The sequence below is a fragment of the Amblyraja radiata genome, chromosome 1, assembly GCF_010909765.2.
Source record: "Amblyraja radiata isolate CabotCenter1 chromosome 1, sAmbRad1.1.pri, whole genome shotgun sequence".
Classification (NCBI taxonomy): domain Eukaryota; kingdom Metazoa; phylum Chordata; class Chondrichthyes; order Rajiformes; family Rajidae; genus Amblyraja; species Amblyraja radiata.
In genome coordinates this window covers 54,136,070-54,152,534 of record NC_045956.1, presented here as the reverse complement: position 1 = coordinate 54,152,534, position 16,465 = coordinate 54,136,070, and the positions used below count along the sequence as shown (strand labels likewise).

At 44.8% G+C, this 16,465-nt stretch overlaps 1 protein-coding gene across 3 annotated transcripts in view; it reads right to left on the bottom strand.

Annotated features, from left to right (window-relative positions):
- Positions 1-257: 257 nt before the first annotated feature.
- lef1 (lymphoid enhancer binding factor 1) overlaps positions 258-16,465 on the bottom strand; it is a 184,822-nt gene continuing 168,614 nt past the window's right edge. For 2 of the 3 annotated variants that reach the window (XM_033022110.1, XM_033022111.1), the window contains exon 10: positions 9,447-11,056. In XM_033022110.1, the coding sequence (XP_032878001.1) occupies positions 10,860-11,056 (197 nt within the window). In that variant the 3' untranslated portion in view covers positions 9,447-10,859. Of the gene's footprint in view, positions 540-9,446; positions 11,057-16,465 lie in introns of those variants that run through there. The other variant, XM_033022112.1, reaches the window with a different exon arrangement.

Genomic DNA, 16,465 nt, shown 5'->3' with positions numbered 1-16,465 from the left:
AATGCCTGGGAGATTCCCCAGCACTTGACTATCGTGCACTGTACAGAATCTCAAAGCTCAGTAGCACTTACATGAGGTCTGTGTCTTCCTGTCAACCCTCTGACTGAATCAATGAGTTCCTGATCTCTAAATGTATTTCTTATTAATTGACCTTCACTGCAAATTTGCACGTAAGAACATTAAGATGTAAAGTAAATAAAGGAGGGAGAAACAGATGCTAGTTCAGAAAACCGTTAAATAGAACTAAATCTACCTACATTTCAGCAAAAGGTAAACCCAGGGGCCATTTTCTGAGCCTGAGACCTACAGTCTTTTCCCTGTGTTTTATGCACCTTGTACAGGCCATGTGTGATCTTGATGTGGGTCCAAGTCCAGCTGCCATTTAGTAGCTGATCTGAAGAGGACAATCGGACTGAGATGAAATGGACGAGTCGCTGAGCAAGAGTGATTGTGAGCAAAATGTCAACAAGCCTCCATCTCTGGAAGCGGGCTCGGTGTTGCTGCTTTTGTCTTTCCCGTCGTGAATGTGTTTTGTTTTCCTTAAAGAAAAGAGAAAACAAATTGGTTATTCTCCAACTAAAGCTTGACAGAGCGTGGGTTGTCTCCGGGTGCTCCGGTTTCCTCCCACACTCTAAAGACGTACAGGCTTGCCGCTTAATTTTCTTTGGTAAAGATTTCTAAATTGTCCCCTGTGTGTAGGATAGTGCTGGTGTACTGGGATCGCTGGTCGGCGTGGACTCATTGGGCCGATGGACCTGTTTCCACACAGTATCTCTAGAGATACAGCATGGAAACAGGCCCTGTGGCCCACAGAGTCCACACTGACCATCCACCACTCATTCACAAGTACTTCTTAAGTTATCCCCTTTTGCATCTCACTCCCTACACACTAGGGGCAATTTACAGAGGCAATTAACCTACAAACTTGCATGTCTTGGGATGTGGGAGGAAAACCGGGTCCACCGGGAGAAAATCTACGTAGTCACAGGGAGAAGGGCAAAATCTGTACAGACAGCACCAGTTGTCGGGATCGAACCCGAGTCTCTGGCGCTGTGAGGCAGCAGCTCTAGCACTGTACTGCCACTTGGGGATCTGTCACACTAATGAGTAGAAGGTGAAGCCCTTCTCTTGTCCTTCCAGTGTTTCTCATTAGAAGCGTTGGTTCGATAAGTCTTGTTTCTGAGACAAGAGGACTGTGGTTTGATACCCACCCTTTAAAACTCACCGCATAATTAAGCCTTATGATTCTCAGCAGTAACGGTACCGATGGAGACACAAGACACTGCAGATGGTGGAATCAGGAGCAAAAATAATGCAAACTGCGGATCTCTGAGGATCAGGAAGCATCTGTGGAGGGAAATGTATAATCTCCCATCATCACTCCTCAATCAAAAACATTTGCCCTCCACAAATGCTATTTGGCCTACTGAGTTCCTCCAGCAGTGTTTGTTTTATAACAGTATGGTTTAGTTTACTTTAGTGTAGAGATACAGCGTGGAAACAGGCCTCCTGCCCACTGAGTCCGCTGTCACCAGCATCCCTGCACATTAACACTACCCTACACACACGAAGCACAATTTTTACATTTATACCAACCCAATAAACCGACAACCTGTACGTCTTTTGGAGTGTGGAGGAAGCCGAAGATCTCGGAGAACCCCACGCAGGGTCACAGGGAGAACATACAAACTCCGGACAGACAGCTCCCATAGTCAGGATTGATCCCGGGTGTCTGGCGCTGTATGGCAGTAGCTCCAATGTTTTGCCGCTGTGTCTCCCTGGAAATCAGGTTCATGACTTTCAGATGGAAAACCTCAAATAACCGCTCAGTTCATCTTAAAATATATACATTATATATATATATACAGTGGCGCATAATTGTGAAGTGGAAGGTGAAATGATACATGGTTTTCAAATTTTTTGTACAAATAAAAAGTGTGGCGTACAAAAGTATTCAGCCCCCTTTACTCTGATACCCCTAAATAAAATCCAGTGCAACCAAATGCCTTCAGAAGTCACCTAATTAGTAAATAAAGTCCACTTGTGTGTAATCTAATCTCAATATAAATACAACTGTTCTGTGAAGGCCTCAGAGGTTTGTTAGAGAACATTAGTGAACAAACAGCATCATGAAGCCCAAGTAACACACCAGACAGGTCAGGGATAAAGTTGTGGAGAAGTTTAAAGCAGGGTTAGGTTATAAAAAAATATCCCAAGCTTTGAACATCTCACGGAGCACTGTTCAATCCATCATCCGAAAATGGAAAGAGTATGCCACAACTGCAAACCTACCAAGACATGGCCGTCCACCTAAACTGACAGGCCGGGCAAGGAGAGCGTTGATCAGAGAAGCAGCCAAGAGGCCCATGGTAACTCTGGAGGAGCTGCAGAGATCCACAGCTCAGGTGGGAGAATCTGGTCCACAGGACAACTATTAGTCGTGCACTCCCAAATCGGGGCCTTTATGGAAGAGTGGCAAGAAGAAAGCCATTGCTGAAAAAAAGCCATAAGATGTCCCGTTTGCAGTTTGCCACAAGCCATGTGGGGGACACAGCAAACATGTGGAGGAGGTGCTCTGGTCAGATGAGACCAAAATTGAAGTTGTGGCCTAAATGCAAAACGCTATGTGTTGCGGAAAACTAACACTGCACATCACCCTGAACACACCTCCCACTGTGAACATGGTGGTGGCAGCATCATGCTGTGGGGATGCTTTTCTTCAGCAGGGACAGGGAAGCTGGTCAGAGTTGATGGGAAGATGGATGGCAGCCAATACAGGGCAATCTTGGAAGAAAACCTGTTAGAGTCTGCAAATAGACTTGAGACTGGGGCGGAGGTTCACCTTCCAGCAGGACAACGACCCTAAACATACAGCCAGAGCTACAATGGAATGGTTTAGATCAAAGCATATTCATGTGTTAGAATGGCCCAGTCAAAGTCCAGACCTAAATCCAATTGAGATCTCGTGGCAAGACTTGAAATTGCTGTTCACAGACGCTCCCATCCAATCTGACTGAGCTTGAGCTATTTTGCAAAGAAAATGGCAAAAATTTCAGTCTCTAGATGTGCAAAGCTGGTAGAGACATACCCCAAAAGACTTGCAGCTGTTATTGCAGCGAAAGGTGGTTCTACAAAGTATTGACTCAGGGGGGCTGAATACCTTTGCATGCCACACTTTTCAGTTTTTATTTGTAATAAAATTTGAAAACCATGTATCATTTTCCTTCCCAATTCACAATTATGCACCACTTTGTGTTGTCTATCACATAAAAATCCCAAGAAAATACATTTACGTTTGTGTTGTAGGTGACAAAATTTGGAAAAGTTCAAAGGGTATGAATACTTTTGCAAGCCACTGTATATATATATATATATATATATATATATATATATATATATATATATACTGAACTCGCCAACAATGTGACTTAACGTCAAAGTTAAAATAAAGGTGTATATATATATATATACCTTTATATATATTATATATATATATAATATATACTGAACTTTTTGTAATTTATCATGGTGTTTAAAGAGTAAAACATATGACAATATATCTGTATTGACTCTACTCTTGAGTATTGTTTTAATTTAATATCCTCTGGTCATTAAATATATGTCAGAGGAAGCTCTTTCTCACTCCTTGCCCTATTAATACCCCATATAATCTTTAATACAACCAAACCTGCGTTTGATGTATCTCCATAATATGAAATGTAAGATCCCCCTGCTCCCCAACAATGTGACCCAATGTCAAACATCAAAATAAAACATACAGGTATTATTATTGGTTTCCTAGTGAGTGTGGTTTAAATTTAAATTATCTTAAGTGAAGATGATTAAAACTGTGGCAGTCATCAGTAAAAGGCTTGCCGCTTTGAAAAGAATTGGTCTGACATTATACCAGAGTTATTTTACTCAAATACACACTCTTCACTCCATCAAACGAGCTTGTGTTAAAAGCCGCTGTCAATAGTACATGGTTATGTTACTGAGCAAACTTGTAGAGAACTTTACCTTGCCGGTTAGCTCTGCACAACCCCATGCTCTAGACAAAACACACTGCCCATACACAGTGCATCAGCCACCACCAGACAATGTTTTAATGTGGGCCCGCTGTCAAAATACCCCTTTGCACCTCCCTCTGGTCTGAATTGTCAATCCGTCTGATGTCCTCACCAGCAGAGCCTGACCACCTGGGCATTTCCAGCAGCTCCTGGTTTTTGTTTCAGATTCCCCGCTGCTGTAAGGTTGCATGTTCTTTGCCCCAGGTTTCAAGTTCTCTCCATATTTGTTTTCAAATATGCCCATCAGCCAAAACTTGTACTTTAACCTTTTTCGATTGTGAGTTCATGGCTTGATAAAAGTCACAGTCTTATGAAGGGTGCCATGTGTAAAAAGCAGTGTGTGACACGTCATCCACTTGTTAATATTACTTCCTGCAGCCAATCTGTTTAATTGCAGCTCACATGTCCGCTCTGACTGCCTTGTTTGGTCTCATTTCGACATAGTCATACAGCACGGAAACAGGCCCTTCAGCCCAACTCATCTACGTCGACCAAGATGTCCCCATCTACTCTAGTCTCACTAGCCCGCGCTTGACCCATATCCCTCTAAACCTTTCCTACCCATGTACCTGTCTAAATGTCTTTTAAATATTGCCTCAACTACGTCCTCTGACAGCTTGCTCCATATTCCCACCACATCTGAAGAAGGATTCCGATTCAAAGCGTCACCTATTCTTTTTTTCCAGAGATGCTGCCTGACCTGCAGCTACTCCAGCATTTTGTGTCTATCTTCAGTATAGACAAGCATCTGCAGTTCCTTCACATCACATTAGAAACATAGAAAATATAGAAAATAGGTGCAGGAGGCCATTCGGCCCTTCGAGCCAGCACCGCCATTCATTGTGATCATGGTTGATCATCCCCTATCAATAACCCGTGCCTGCCTTCTCCCCATATCCCTTGCCCCCACTTGCCCCTAGAGCTCTATCTAACTCTCTCTTAAATCCATCCAGTGACTTGGCCTCCACTGCCCTCTGTGGCAGGGAATTCTGGCTTCTTCATTGAGTCAACTTGTTGCATAATCTGGACGCACATTATTTTATATAAATATACACAAATGCTAGAAACACTTTACCATCTATCCTTTCATTCACACTCAAAAAATATTATCAGAGCATGAAATTAAAAGCTTTTGGCAGTACTTCCAATTCAATTGTAAGGTCGGTATCAACACTGTGTATCTGAAGCAAAGAACAAAATGATGGAGGAACTTAGCGGGTCATAAGGTCATATGGGCATAAGTGATGGGAGTAGAATTAGGACATTCGGCCCATCAAGTCTACTCTGCCATTCAATCATGGCTGACCTATCTTCCCCTCTTATCTCCATTCTCCTGCCTTCTCCCCATAACCCCTGACTTCCTTACTAATCAAGAATCTACAGTACCTATCTCTGCTTTAACTTGACTTGGCCTCCACAGCCTTCTGTGGCAAATAATTCCACAGATTCACCACCCTCTGACTAAAGTATAAAGTCGAAAGTATCAGCATCTGAGGAGAGAATGGACAGAAGATGTTTCTGTTCTGATTACGAGTCGCTCCAACCATCTGTTCGCTGCTCAAGATTCCATCGGTTTCTTGTGCCCCCATGTACCTGGACTTTCTTTTGACTTCAAGAGATGAAGTTCAGAGTATAATGTACTGTTGACCACTACTGGAACTGTTGATAGGGGATGAATTTCTATGCAACTGGCTATGTGCAAGGGTGCATATACACAGGTGAAGACCATTAAGTCGTGTAAACAGTGGCACGGCGGTAGAATAGGAAACGGTAGACCAATTTCCCTCCGGGATGAATAAAGTTTTATCGTATCGTATCGTTACAACACTAGAGACCTAGGTTCGATCCTGACTACAGGTGCTGTCTGTACGGAGTTTGTACATTCTCCCTGTGACTACGTGGGTTTTCCCTGAGTGCTCCGGTTTCCTCCCACACTCCAGAATTAGACAGGTTTGTAGGTGAATTGGCTTCGGTAAAGATTGTAAATTGTCCCTCGTGTGGAGGATAGTGCCAGTGTATGGGGGTGATCACTGGTTGACGTGGACTCGGTGGGCTGAAGGGCCTGTTTCTGCGCTGTATCTCTAAACTAAACTAAACACAAACCTCTTCAATTCTTCAATAAAACCATAGCCAGTCTGTGACCCACGTTCTTCTACACCAATGGAACATGCTGAGGTTGTAAACGGTGCTATACAGTAGAATGCAGCATTCGTCAGCAGTAATTGGAAATATCACCAATTTCTATAATTTAAACACTCTTGGTTATAATATTGTCGTCAAATGTTTTAGGACCACAGATACAATTTTACCCTCTTGCATTTTGATAGTAGGAATAAAGGCATAGACTATTTCCTAAATGGGTAGATAATTCAGAAAGGTGCAAAGGGACTTGGGAGTGCTGGTGTAGGATTCACAAAAAGCTAATTTGCAAGTTCAATCAGTAGTAAGAAAGGCAAATGCAATGCTAGCATTTATTTCGAGAGAACTAGAATACAAAAACAGGGATGTAATGCTGGGGCTTTATAAGGCACTGGTCAGTCTGCATTTGGAATATTGTGAGCAATTTTGGGCCCCATGTCTGAGGAAGGATGTTCTGGCATTGGAGATGGTCCTGAGGAGGTTTACAAGAATGATCCCAGGCATGATTGGGTTAACATATGATGAGCGCACTGGGCCTGTACTCGCTGGAGTTTAGAAGGATGAGGGGTTGATTTCATTGAAACTTACCAAATAGTGAAAGTCCTGGATAGAGTGGATGTGGAGAGGATGATTCCACTAGTGGGAAAGTGCATTGTGAAGACATTAAGTTCTAATTGGAGGAACACAGTGGAAACCCCTACTCCCGACAGGCAGCAGGAGTGCGAGCTGCCAAGTGTTGCTGAGAACAGATCGCTATCAGTCGCATGTCTTGACACAAAGGCATTAATTCTCCTTCCCATCCCCACACACACCTTTCTGTCCTGGGTCTCCTCCATTGTCAGAGTGAGGCTAAACATAAATTGGAGGAACAGCATCTCATATTTCTCTAGGGCAGCTTACAGGCCAGTGGTATGAATGTTGATTTCTCTCACTTCAGGTAGCCCCGGCATTCCCTCTCTCTCTATCCCTCCCCAACCCAAGTCGCACTAGCTTCTTTTTTTCACCCTACAAAGAGCTAACAATGGCCTGTTTCCTTTATCATCATTACATTTTTGCATATCTTTTATTCATTGTTTTTTATCTCTCCACATCACCGTCTTCATCTCTCGTTTTCCCTTATCCCTAACCAGTCTGAAGAAGGGTCTCGACCCGAAACATCACCTATTCCTCCTCTCCAGAGACGCTGCCCGTCCCGCTGGGTTACGCCAGCTTTTTGTGTCTATCTGAGGTGAAAAGTTAGTTTGGTTCTAGTTTAGTTTATTGTCACGTTTAGTGAGGTACAGTGAAAAGCTTTTTGTTGTGTGCTAACCTGTCAGCGGAAAGACTACAAATGATTACAATTCAGCCGTCCACAGTGTACAGATACAGGATAAAGGGACTAACGTACAGAGCAATGTAAAGTTCAGTAAAGAAGTACTGGAGAAGGATCTCGACCCGAAACGTCACCTATTCCTTCTCTCCAGAGATGCTGCCTGTCCCACTGAATTACTCCAGCATTTTGTGTCTATCCCCAACCAATAATTGGAAAACCACTAAAGAAACGTCGGCGGGAATGGGTTTAATCTGATCCAGTTCTTTCTATATTCCAGAAACTCCAAAGAGTATCTTTGGTTCCTCTTGCCAGAAACTTTTTTCCTGTCATGTTTTTGCATCAGCACAGTTGGCTTCCTACACAAGAGGCCTTTGGGCTCTCAGCCAGTGAGTTCACAGCATCAAGGCCCACAACACTCACATGTTCATTCAATGATGTCCCCCATTAACAGCGAGGAATGCGTTTCCCCACCGGAGGAAATGAGATGTGTTTCCGTTGGAAATTTTTCCAGCGCCTCCACCAAACAGCATCTCCTCTTTGATATCAGCAGGTTAAGACAGTTCATCTGGGTCCTGAACTTCAGTCTGTGCTTCTTAAGTAGAACCTTAACCTCCACCAGGATCAAAGTGCCGTTGTGTTAATTCCGTTTGCTTGCTGCTGTGCAGAATTCACATGAAAGGGATTTTTATTCTGTTGTTCACTCCCTCGGGGATGTGGGTGTCACTGGCAGCCACGGTGCCAGTCACAAACTGCTGACGAGACACTTCAGACAGCAGCTAAAATGACCGTGCCATTCTAGGAACAAAGAACTGCAGATGCTGATTTATACAAAAGCACAAAATTGTTGGAATAACTCAGCAGGTCAGGCAGCATCTCCGGAGAATATGGCTAGGTGATATTTTGGGTTAAAACCCTTTTAGTTTAGAGATACAGAGCGAGAACAGGTCCTTTGTCCCACCAAGTCAGCATTGTCCAGCGATCACCTCTGCACGAACACTATCCTACACACACTAGGCACAATTTACAATTTACAGAAGCCAATTAACCTACAAACCTGTACGTCTTTGGATTGTGGGAGGAAACCGGAACTCCCGGAGAACCAGGGGCCACAGTCTTAGAATAAAGGGGAGGCCATTTAAGACTGAGGTGAGAAAAAACTTTTTCTCCCAGAGAGTTGTGAATTTGTGGAATTCCCTGCCACAGAGGGCAGTGGAGGCCAAGTCACTGCATGGATTTAAGAGATTTAGATAGAGCTCTAGGGGCTAGTGGAATCATATAGGCTAGTGAGATTGTTACCATACATAAAGACAATCCCCAATTTAGTATCCCATGCATGTAAATGGCCCACTGAGTCCATATGCAATTGTCACCAGATTTAGTCACCATTTTAGACAGTCCAAGCTGCAGCTGCCCAGATAGACTCTCCTCTCCAGGCCTTCAGCCTTCGTATTTTGACCCTAGGGCAGGTTACATTCCGGTAGATATTAAAGAACCAGATGCGTTTTTATAGCAATCAAACAGATTTAGAGCCACATTTACCAATGACAACATTTTAATTTCCAGATTTTTTAAAGAATTGTGCTTAAGTTATATTGTAGTGGGATTTCAGCTCCCAATTGATTGAATGATGCAGCAGGCCCACCGAGGCCACACCAACCATCAATCACCTGCTCATACTAGTTCTAAGTTATCCCATTTCCATTCCCCAAATACTGGTGGCTCTTTACAGAGGCCAAATAACTTACAAACCCAGGCGTTTTTGAGATGTGGGAGGAAACCAGTGCAACCAACGTGGTCACAGGACGAACATGAAAACTCCACATAGACACCACCTGAGGTCAGGATCAAACCCGGATTAAACCAGGATAAAAAAAAATGTTGTATGTGTCTCCCATCCAAATAAATGATAAACCACAATAAAATGTAAAAAAAACAGCTTTTGACTTTATTTTTTAAAAATTCCAATATTCTCAACAAATCTGCTTCAAAAGAAATAGTATAGTGATACAGCTCACGAAAGCTTACTCAAGAATCCCTGCTCTATTTGCAATGTGAAAGTACTTTTTGCCACAAGTCTGTCCCGTCAGTCTGTCTGTCCCGACACCTTTAAATATTCTGTTCCAGTTCTTCAAATAAAACAATCCCGCACTTGCTCTGAAGGGAAGAGCGTTGGTGTCTCAGCGTGACTGAGCTTGAACCTCCGGCTAATGCGTGTCCCTGACTGCGTGTGAGTTCAGCAGGGCCAGAACACGGAGCAGCAATGCTTTGAGGACGGGGGGTGGGAGGTTGGGGTATCTCAGGGTGATTGGTCCATGATGGAGTTTCCTCACTGCATCTGCTCTTGGGAGGCTCAAGGGGAGGGGAGCGGGAGAGGGAGGGGGAATGGGAAAGGAAAGATGGAAACCAATCTCCAGCGCGATCAAATCAACCTCATGTACCAGTCGGCAGTAACAAAGTGTCATGGATGGATGGAGGCATCAGGGTGCTTCTGGGCAAGAACAATGAATGAAGTGCAATAATGGCCAGAAGAGGTAAGGACCAAGTGATTAGGGAGTGTCAGCATGGCTGACCTTGAGAACTGTACAAATTTCCTTTCTCCTTAACAAGATCATCGGAACCTATACAATATATTTGCCTTAATTCCCTCCAACCCCATTTCCAATAACATTTTTTTCCCAAATATTTAAAGCAATGACAGTGCATGTATACCATAGAAGGGAGTTGAGGGTGAGCTCGGAGGGTCAGTTTGCAAATTTATATATAAAAAAAAATCTTTACACAAGAAAAAAAAATCCCTCAATTCCTCACTGCAGCGCACATGCAGTGAGGCTCCCTCTGTGCCCCATGTCCGTGTGTGCGTGCGTGCGTGCATATGGGTGTGTGTGTGTACATGCACGTGTGTATGTGCATGTGTGTGTATGTGCGTGTGTATATGTGCGTGTGTGTGTATGTGCGTGTGTGTGTTGTGTGTGTGTGTGTGTGCGTGTATGTGTGTAAACACATAAAGGGTGTTGGTTTCACTTCAGGCTGAGAACAGTAAGCAATGCTAAGCGCAGCCTCACACTGGCAAGAAAGCTCCCTTGGTAAGAGCTTGTAAATTGGAAAGTAAAAAAAAAGACGTGACCGGGACCCAGTTGGTTTTCTTCCAGCAGTACGTTCAGGTTCAAACGACAGTCTCTGCCAACAGCCCAGTTTGCACCAAGTCATTGAGTGCTTAAGTCCCGACCGCAAGGTCCCAAGTTCCGAGTCCGCCGCTCTGAACTCCCTGCCTCGGTCGGGTGAGTGTTTAGTTTTGCTTTTTGTTTTGTTTCTCAGTGTGCCATATTTCAGGCGGGCTGCTAGATGGAGCACCACTTGGACGTGAGGCGTTCCATGTCCGGTGGAGGGAAATAGCTGCCATCGTCCGGCTCGGCCCACTTGACCTGTGCTTTCTGCTGGCTGATGATGGAGCACCGCTGCTGACAGTCTCGGAGGAGCCTGTGGCCTAACCCATCCTGCTCGCCAGGTTGCAGGAGGAGGAGCTTGGGCGAGTGGCCTGTGAGAAGGAAATACAAGAATGAATACACCGCTAGGCAAGAGTAATCCGTGATAGAAAGCACAAACTGTTACACCCCAGAGGAAAAAAACCGGAATGTCTCCACAATTACTGGCACGGTGGCACAGCGGTAGAGTTGCTGTCTTACAGCGCCAGAGACCCGGGTTTGATCCTAACACCGGGTGCTGTCTGTATGGAGTTTGCACGTTCTCCCCGTGACTGCATGGGTATTCACCCAGTGCTCTGGTTTCCTCCCACACTCCAATGAAGAACAGGTTTGTGGGTTAATTGGCTTCTGTAAATTTGTAAATTGTCCCTAGTGTGTAGGATAGTGTTAAGGGCCTGTCCCATTTGACAATTTTTTCGGAGACTGCCGGCATCATTGACTGAGGTATCAGGTCACCGAAAAATTTGCGGCATGATGCGTCGGTGACGCGGCATGATGACGTATGGCGCGCGGTGTTTTTTCAAGTGTCGCCACATTTATTTTGTCGCCGCTGGATTTTGAAATGTTCAAAATCTTTTGGCGACACTGGTATGACACCGGCTGTCTCCGAAAAAATCGCCAAGTGGGACAGGCCCTTTAGTTTTCAGGGATCATTGGTTGGTGCAGACTCGGTGGTCAGAAGGGCCTATTTCCGCGCTGTAAACCTAAACTAAACCAAACTACTGGTGAGTAGATGGATATGGCCTCTCTGCTTCCAGTCTACTTCCTCTGGTTTGTCCATTTGATCTTCCTCTGTAGAAGTAGCCGTGGGACGAGACTAGGTCCCTCAGGCACCAACCTCCCTTCGTTCCTCCTTCACCCCAGTAAGACGGTGGGTGATTTGAAGGCCACTCATCTGCACAAAACCTAGCTTTAATGACTACCGCATAAGTGATGAAATATTGGTTACCACGTTCCATCGCTTTTCTTTCAGTCGCCAAATAAGCATTAAACAGATGGTAACTCAGCCAGTTACGCTCAGCTATCACAATGCAGCACTGTGGCACAGCTGGTAGAGCCGCTGCATCACAGCACCAGGGACCCCTGGTTTGATCCTAACCTCAGGTGCTTGTCTGTGTGGAGTTTGCACGTTCTCCTTGTGACCGCATGCGTTTCTTCTGGGTGCTTTGGGTTTCCACCCTCACCCCAAAGACGTGCGGGGGTTTGTAAGTTAATTGGTCTCTGTAAATTGCTCCTTGTGTGCATGAGAAAGTGGAATAACATGGGACTAGCGTGAATGAGCGATCGAAGGTTAGTGTGGACAGGTGGGCCGTGTGGACAGGTGGGCCGAATGGCCTGTTTCCTCGATGTGTCTCTAAACTAAATTAAACATGCAAAGCAGATATCAAATTATCGGCTAGTCCTTTGCAGGTGTTCACCTGAACGACACCCTCACACATGGGTAAGAACAGCAAGCAGTAAGAAGATGTCTTAATATTATCCCCCATTCCAGAACAAACAGGAGGCATCTTAGCAACTCAATGGAATAAATCCGCCTACGCCTCGGAGAAATCCTGTAAAATGGCTCAGAACCACCAAGGACATTTCTCACAGTGCTGCTTTTGCTAATTAAGAGATAAGCAGATAATACGGAGTTAAATAGTAGATTAATCTGTGTTAATAACTTCATGGATCCTTGCCATGGTGTAAAAATTAGACAGCGGGAAAGGTCACTTAAACCTCTTCCACTGCCTGCGATCATCTATTTATTAGCTTTGCTACATTCTCCTGATTACCTCTTGCATAAGAAGGACATAAAGCACAGGAGTAACTCAGCGGGTCAGGCAGCATCTGTGGAGGGAATGGACAGACAATGTTTCAGGGCGGGACCCTTCTTCAGCCTGGAAGATTCTGAAGGCTGTAAGGAGGTTGGAATGATAGTGACTGGCCTTCACATACTGGGCTAAGAAATCAATCAGAACCCTGTTAATGAGTGCACTCCATTTCAGTATGGGCCGTGTACTCCACTGGGGAGGTGCTGTATTGTGGATGTGATGATAAACAAAGAACCTGTTTGTACTATGAGCTGGACGCAAATTATCCCATAACCAATACCCAAATGTAGACACAAAATGCAGGAGCAACTCAGCGGGTCAGGCAACATCTCTAGAGAGAAAAGGAATTGGTGACATTTTGGGTTGAGACCCTTCTTCAGACTGTAAAGTCTTCAATGTGTCTGAAGAAGGGTTCCGACTCGAAACATTACCCATCCTTTTCATTCAGAGATGTTGCCTGATCCGCTGTGTTACTCCAGTTCACTTTGTGTCTATCTTCGGAATTAACCGGCATCTGCAGTTCCTTTCTACACACCAATATCAGATGTGGGCATCTAGAGCTGCTGCCTCACAGCACCAGAGAGGCAGGTTCAATCCTGGCCTTCAAGTCAAGTTGAGTTTATTGTCATGTGTACAAGTATGGTGAGGTACGGCAACAACCTTGCACGGTCATGGTGGCGCAGCGGTAGAGTTGCTGCCTTACAGCGAATGGAGCGCCGGAGATCCCGGGTTTGATCCCGACTACGAGTGCAGTCTGTACGGAGTTTGTACGTTCTCCCGGAGGGTTTTCTCCGAGATCTTCAGCTTCCTCTCACACTCCAAAGACGTACAGGTTTGTAGGTTAATTGGCATGGTAAATGTAAAAATTGACCCTAGCTACTGGAATTAGGGCTCAACACCCCCCTGTGTGTCTGGGCCCTGGACTTTCTCACCGCCAGGCCCCAGATAGTCAAGATGGGAGGGAATACATCGAAGTCCCTCACCCTGAGTACAGGATCGCCCCAGGGTTGCGTCCTCAGCCCCCTATTGTACTCCCTGTACACACATGACTGTGTGGCTAGGTTCAGCTCCAAATCAATAATTAAGTTTGCTGATGACACTGTGGTGGTGGGCCTGATCTCAGACAACGATGAGAAGCCCTACCGGGAGGAGGTGGCTGATCTAGCACTCTGGTGCCAGGACAACAGCCTCCTCTTGAACATCAAAAAAACTAAGGAGCTGATCGTGGACTTTAGGAGGGCACATCATCCGAGGACGTACATGCCATTGAGGATAAATGGGGATACTGTGGATAGGGTGAGCTGTTTCAAATATCTGGGAGTCCACATCTCTGAGGATATGACATGGACATCACACGCCGCAGCACTCGTGAGTAAGGCAAGGCAGCGCCTTTACAACCTCAGGCAATTGAGGAAATTCAGAGTGTCTCCGAGGATCCTCCAGTGCTTCTACTCAGCGGCTGTGGAAAGCATCTTGTCCAGAAATATTACCATCTGGTTTGGGAATTGCTCTGCCCAGGACAAGAAGGCTCTGCAGAGAGTAGTGCGTTCGGCCGAACGCACTATCGGAACTTCACTCGCCCCTCTGCAGGAACTATACATCAGGAGGTGCAACTCCAGAGCCAATAAAATCATGGGAGACCCATTCCACCCCTGCAACGGACTGTTCCAGCTGCTACGGTCAGGCAAACGCCTCCGTTGCCATGCGGTGAGAACAGAGAGGTTGAGAAGGAGTTTCTTCCCAGAGGTCATTAGGACTGTAAACTCCTATCTCACCAGGGACTAACTTTACTGAACGTTTTTCCTTCCACCCACAATATTTAATATGTAAAATAATATGCGATTGTGTTTATAGTTTGTTTGGTTGTTTGTTTGTTTGTTTGTCTTTTTGCACAAGGTCCGCGAGCATTGCCACTTTTCATTTCACTGCACATCTCGTATGTGTATGTGACGAATAAACTTGACTTGACTTGACTTGTCTAGTTGGTGTCGGATAGTGTCAATGTGCGGGGATCGCTGGTCGGCGCGGACCCGGTGAGCCAAAGGGCCTGTTTCCACGCTGTATCTCTAAACTAAACTATAACTAAACCAGCATCACAGGCACCTAGACTCAGACAATACACATAACATATATTTTCATACATAAAAATCACACGTATAATTTGCAAGTTTAACACAGTAAAAAGAAAGAAGACATTTAAAAAAAAAACATGACATTAATGCAAAATACAATCGGAGAGGGCAGCACAGTGGCGCAGCAGTAAAGATACTGGCTTACAGCTTTAAACTCAATGGGTTACTTGGGACATTTATTGCATTAATGTGTTGCATTTATAAGGAAGTGAATTCTGCCTATTTCAGGGTTAACATCCGATCTCTGCAAGTCTGGCACCATTAAAGTCCCAAGTGTGCCAGATTATTGGAGTTTTACTAAATCTAGTTATCTTCTGAGTTAGAGGCATAGAGTCGTACAGCACAGAAACAGGCCTATTGACCCAACTCGGCCATGACCACCATGATGTCCCATCTAAGCTAGTCCCATTTGTCCATGTTTGGCCCATATCCTTCTAAACCTTTCCTACCCATGTATCAATTACGGTGCAATACACATAAAATAATTTGCATTGCATTTGTATATTGACTTTTAAAATGTAATGTAATTTGACAAAGTTAATCATACTGCCTGCTTAAAGTATTTTGAAATTCATTATTTAGTTATTTATAATGCAAGTGATGAAGTGCTATTTTTTTTATTGTCATTTACAATATATTTAGTATATATATATATTTTTAAATTCTATTTTAGAAACAAGGTCATCTTAGGGTGGCAGGGTGGCGCAGCGGTAGAATTGCTGCCTTACAGCGCCAGAGATCCGGGTTTGATCCTGACCACTGGTGCTGTCAGTATGGAGTTTGTACATTCTCCCTGTGACCGCGTGGGTTTTCTCCGGGTGCTCCGGTTACCTCCCACACTCCAAAGACGAGCAGGTTTGTAGGTTAATTGGCTTGGTAAATTGTAAATTGTCCCTAGTGTGTGCAGGGTAGTATTGGTGTGTGGGTGACCGCTGGTCAGCGTGGACTCGGTGGGTCAAAGGCCCTGTTTCCACCCGGTATCTCTAAACTAAGCTCAAACTAAACTGAACACAATAAGTGGATGTAAATGAATTATGTTAATTAATCTGTTCCAGGTGCAAAAGAAAACGCATGGCAAAGCTGCTATTTAAATTTAGTTCACTGGATCACAAAACCAGAGCCTAGGAATGGTTCAGTTAGAGACAACTCAATTAAGCTATGATGTGTTATTTTTGTTGAATGTATTAAAAATGATCCATACCACCGAGGCACAAACAACACACATGCAAATCAATGCATTTCAATGGGATGCCATATTTGTCCTTTGCGATCTCGGTTTTCCCCCCAGATATTGGCATCAGCAGCAGGCTGTAGCTTGCAAAACCACCATGAATGCCTTTCTGTTCCAAAGCTTCAGCCCAGCGGTGGCAGCTGTGGCTCAGATGTAGCCCTCCCTCACCCCAGATGTCAGAGGGTGGCTCAGATGTAGCCCTCCCTCACCCCAGATGTCAGAGGGTTACTGGTTCAACTCCCACTCCAGACACACCAACATTCATTCCAGACCTGCCTTGCACAG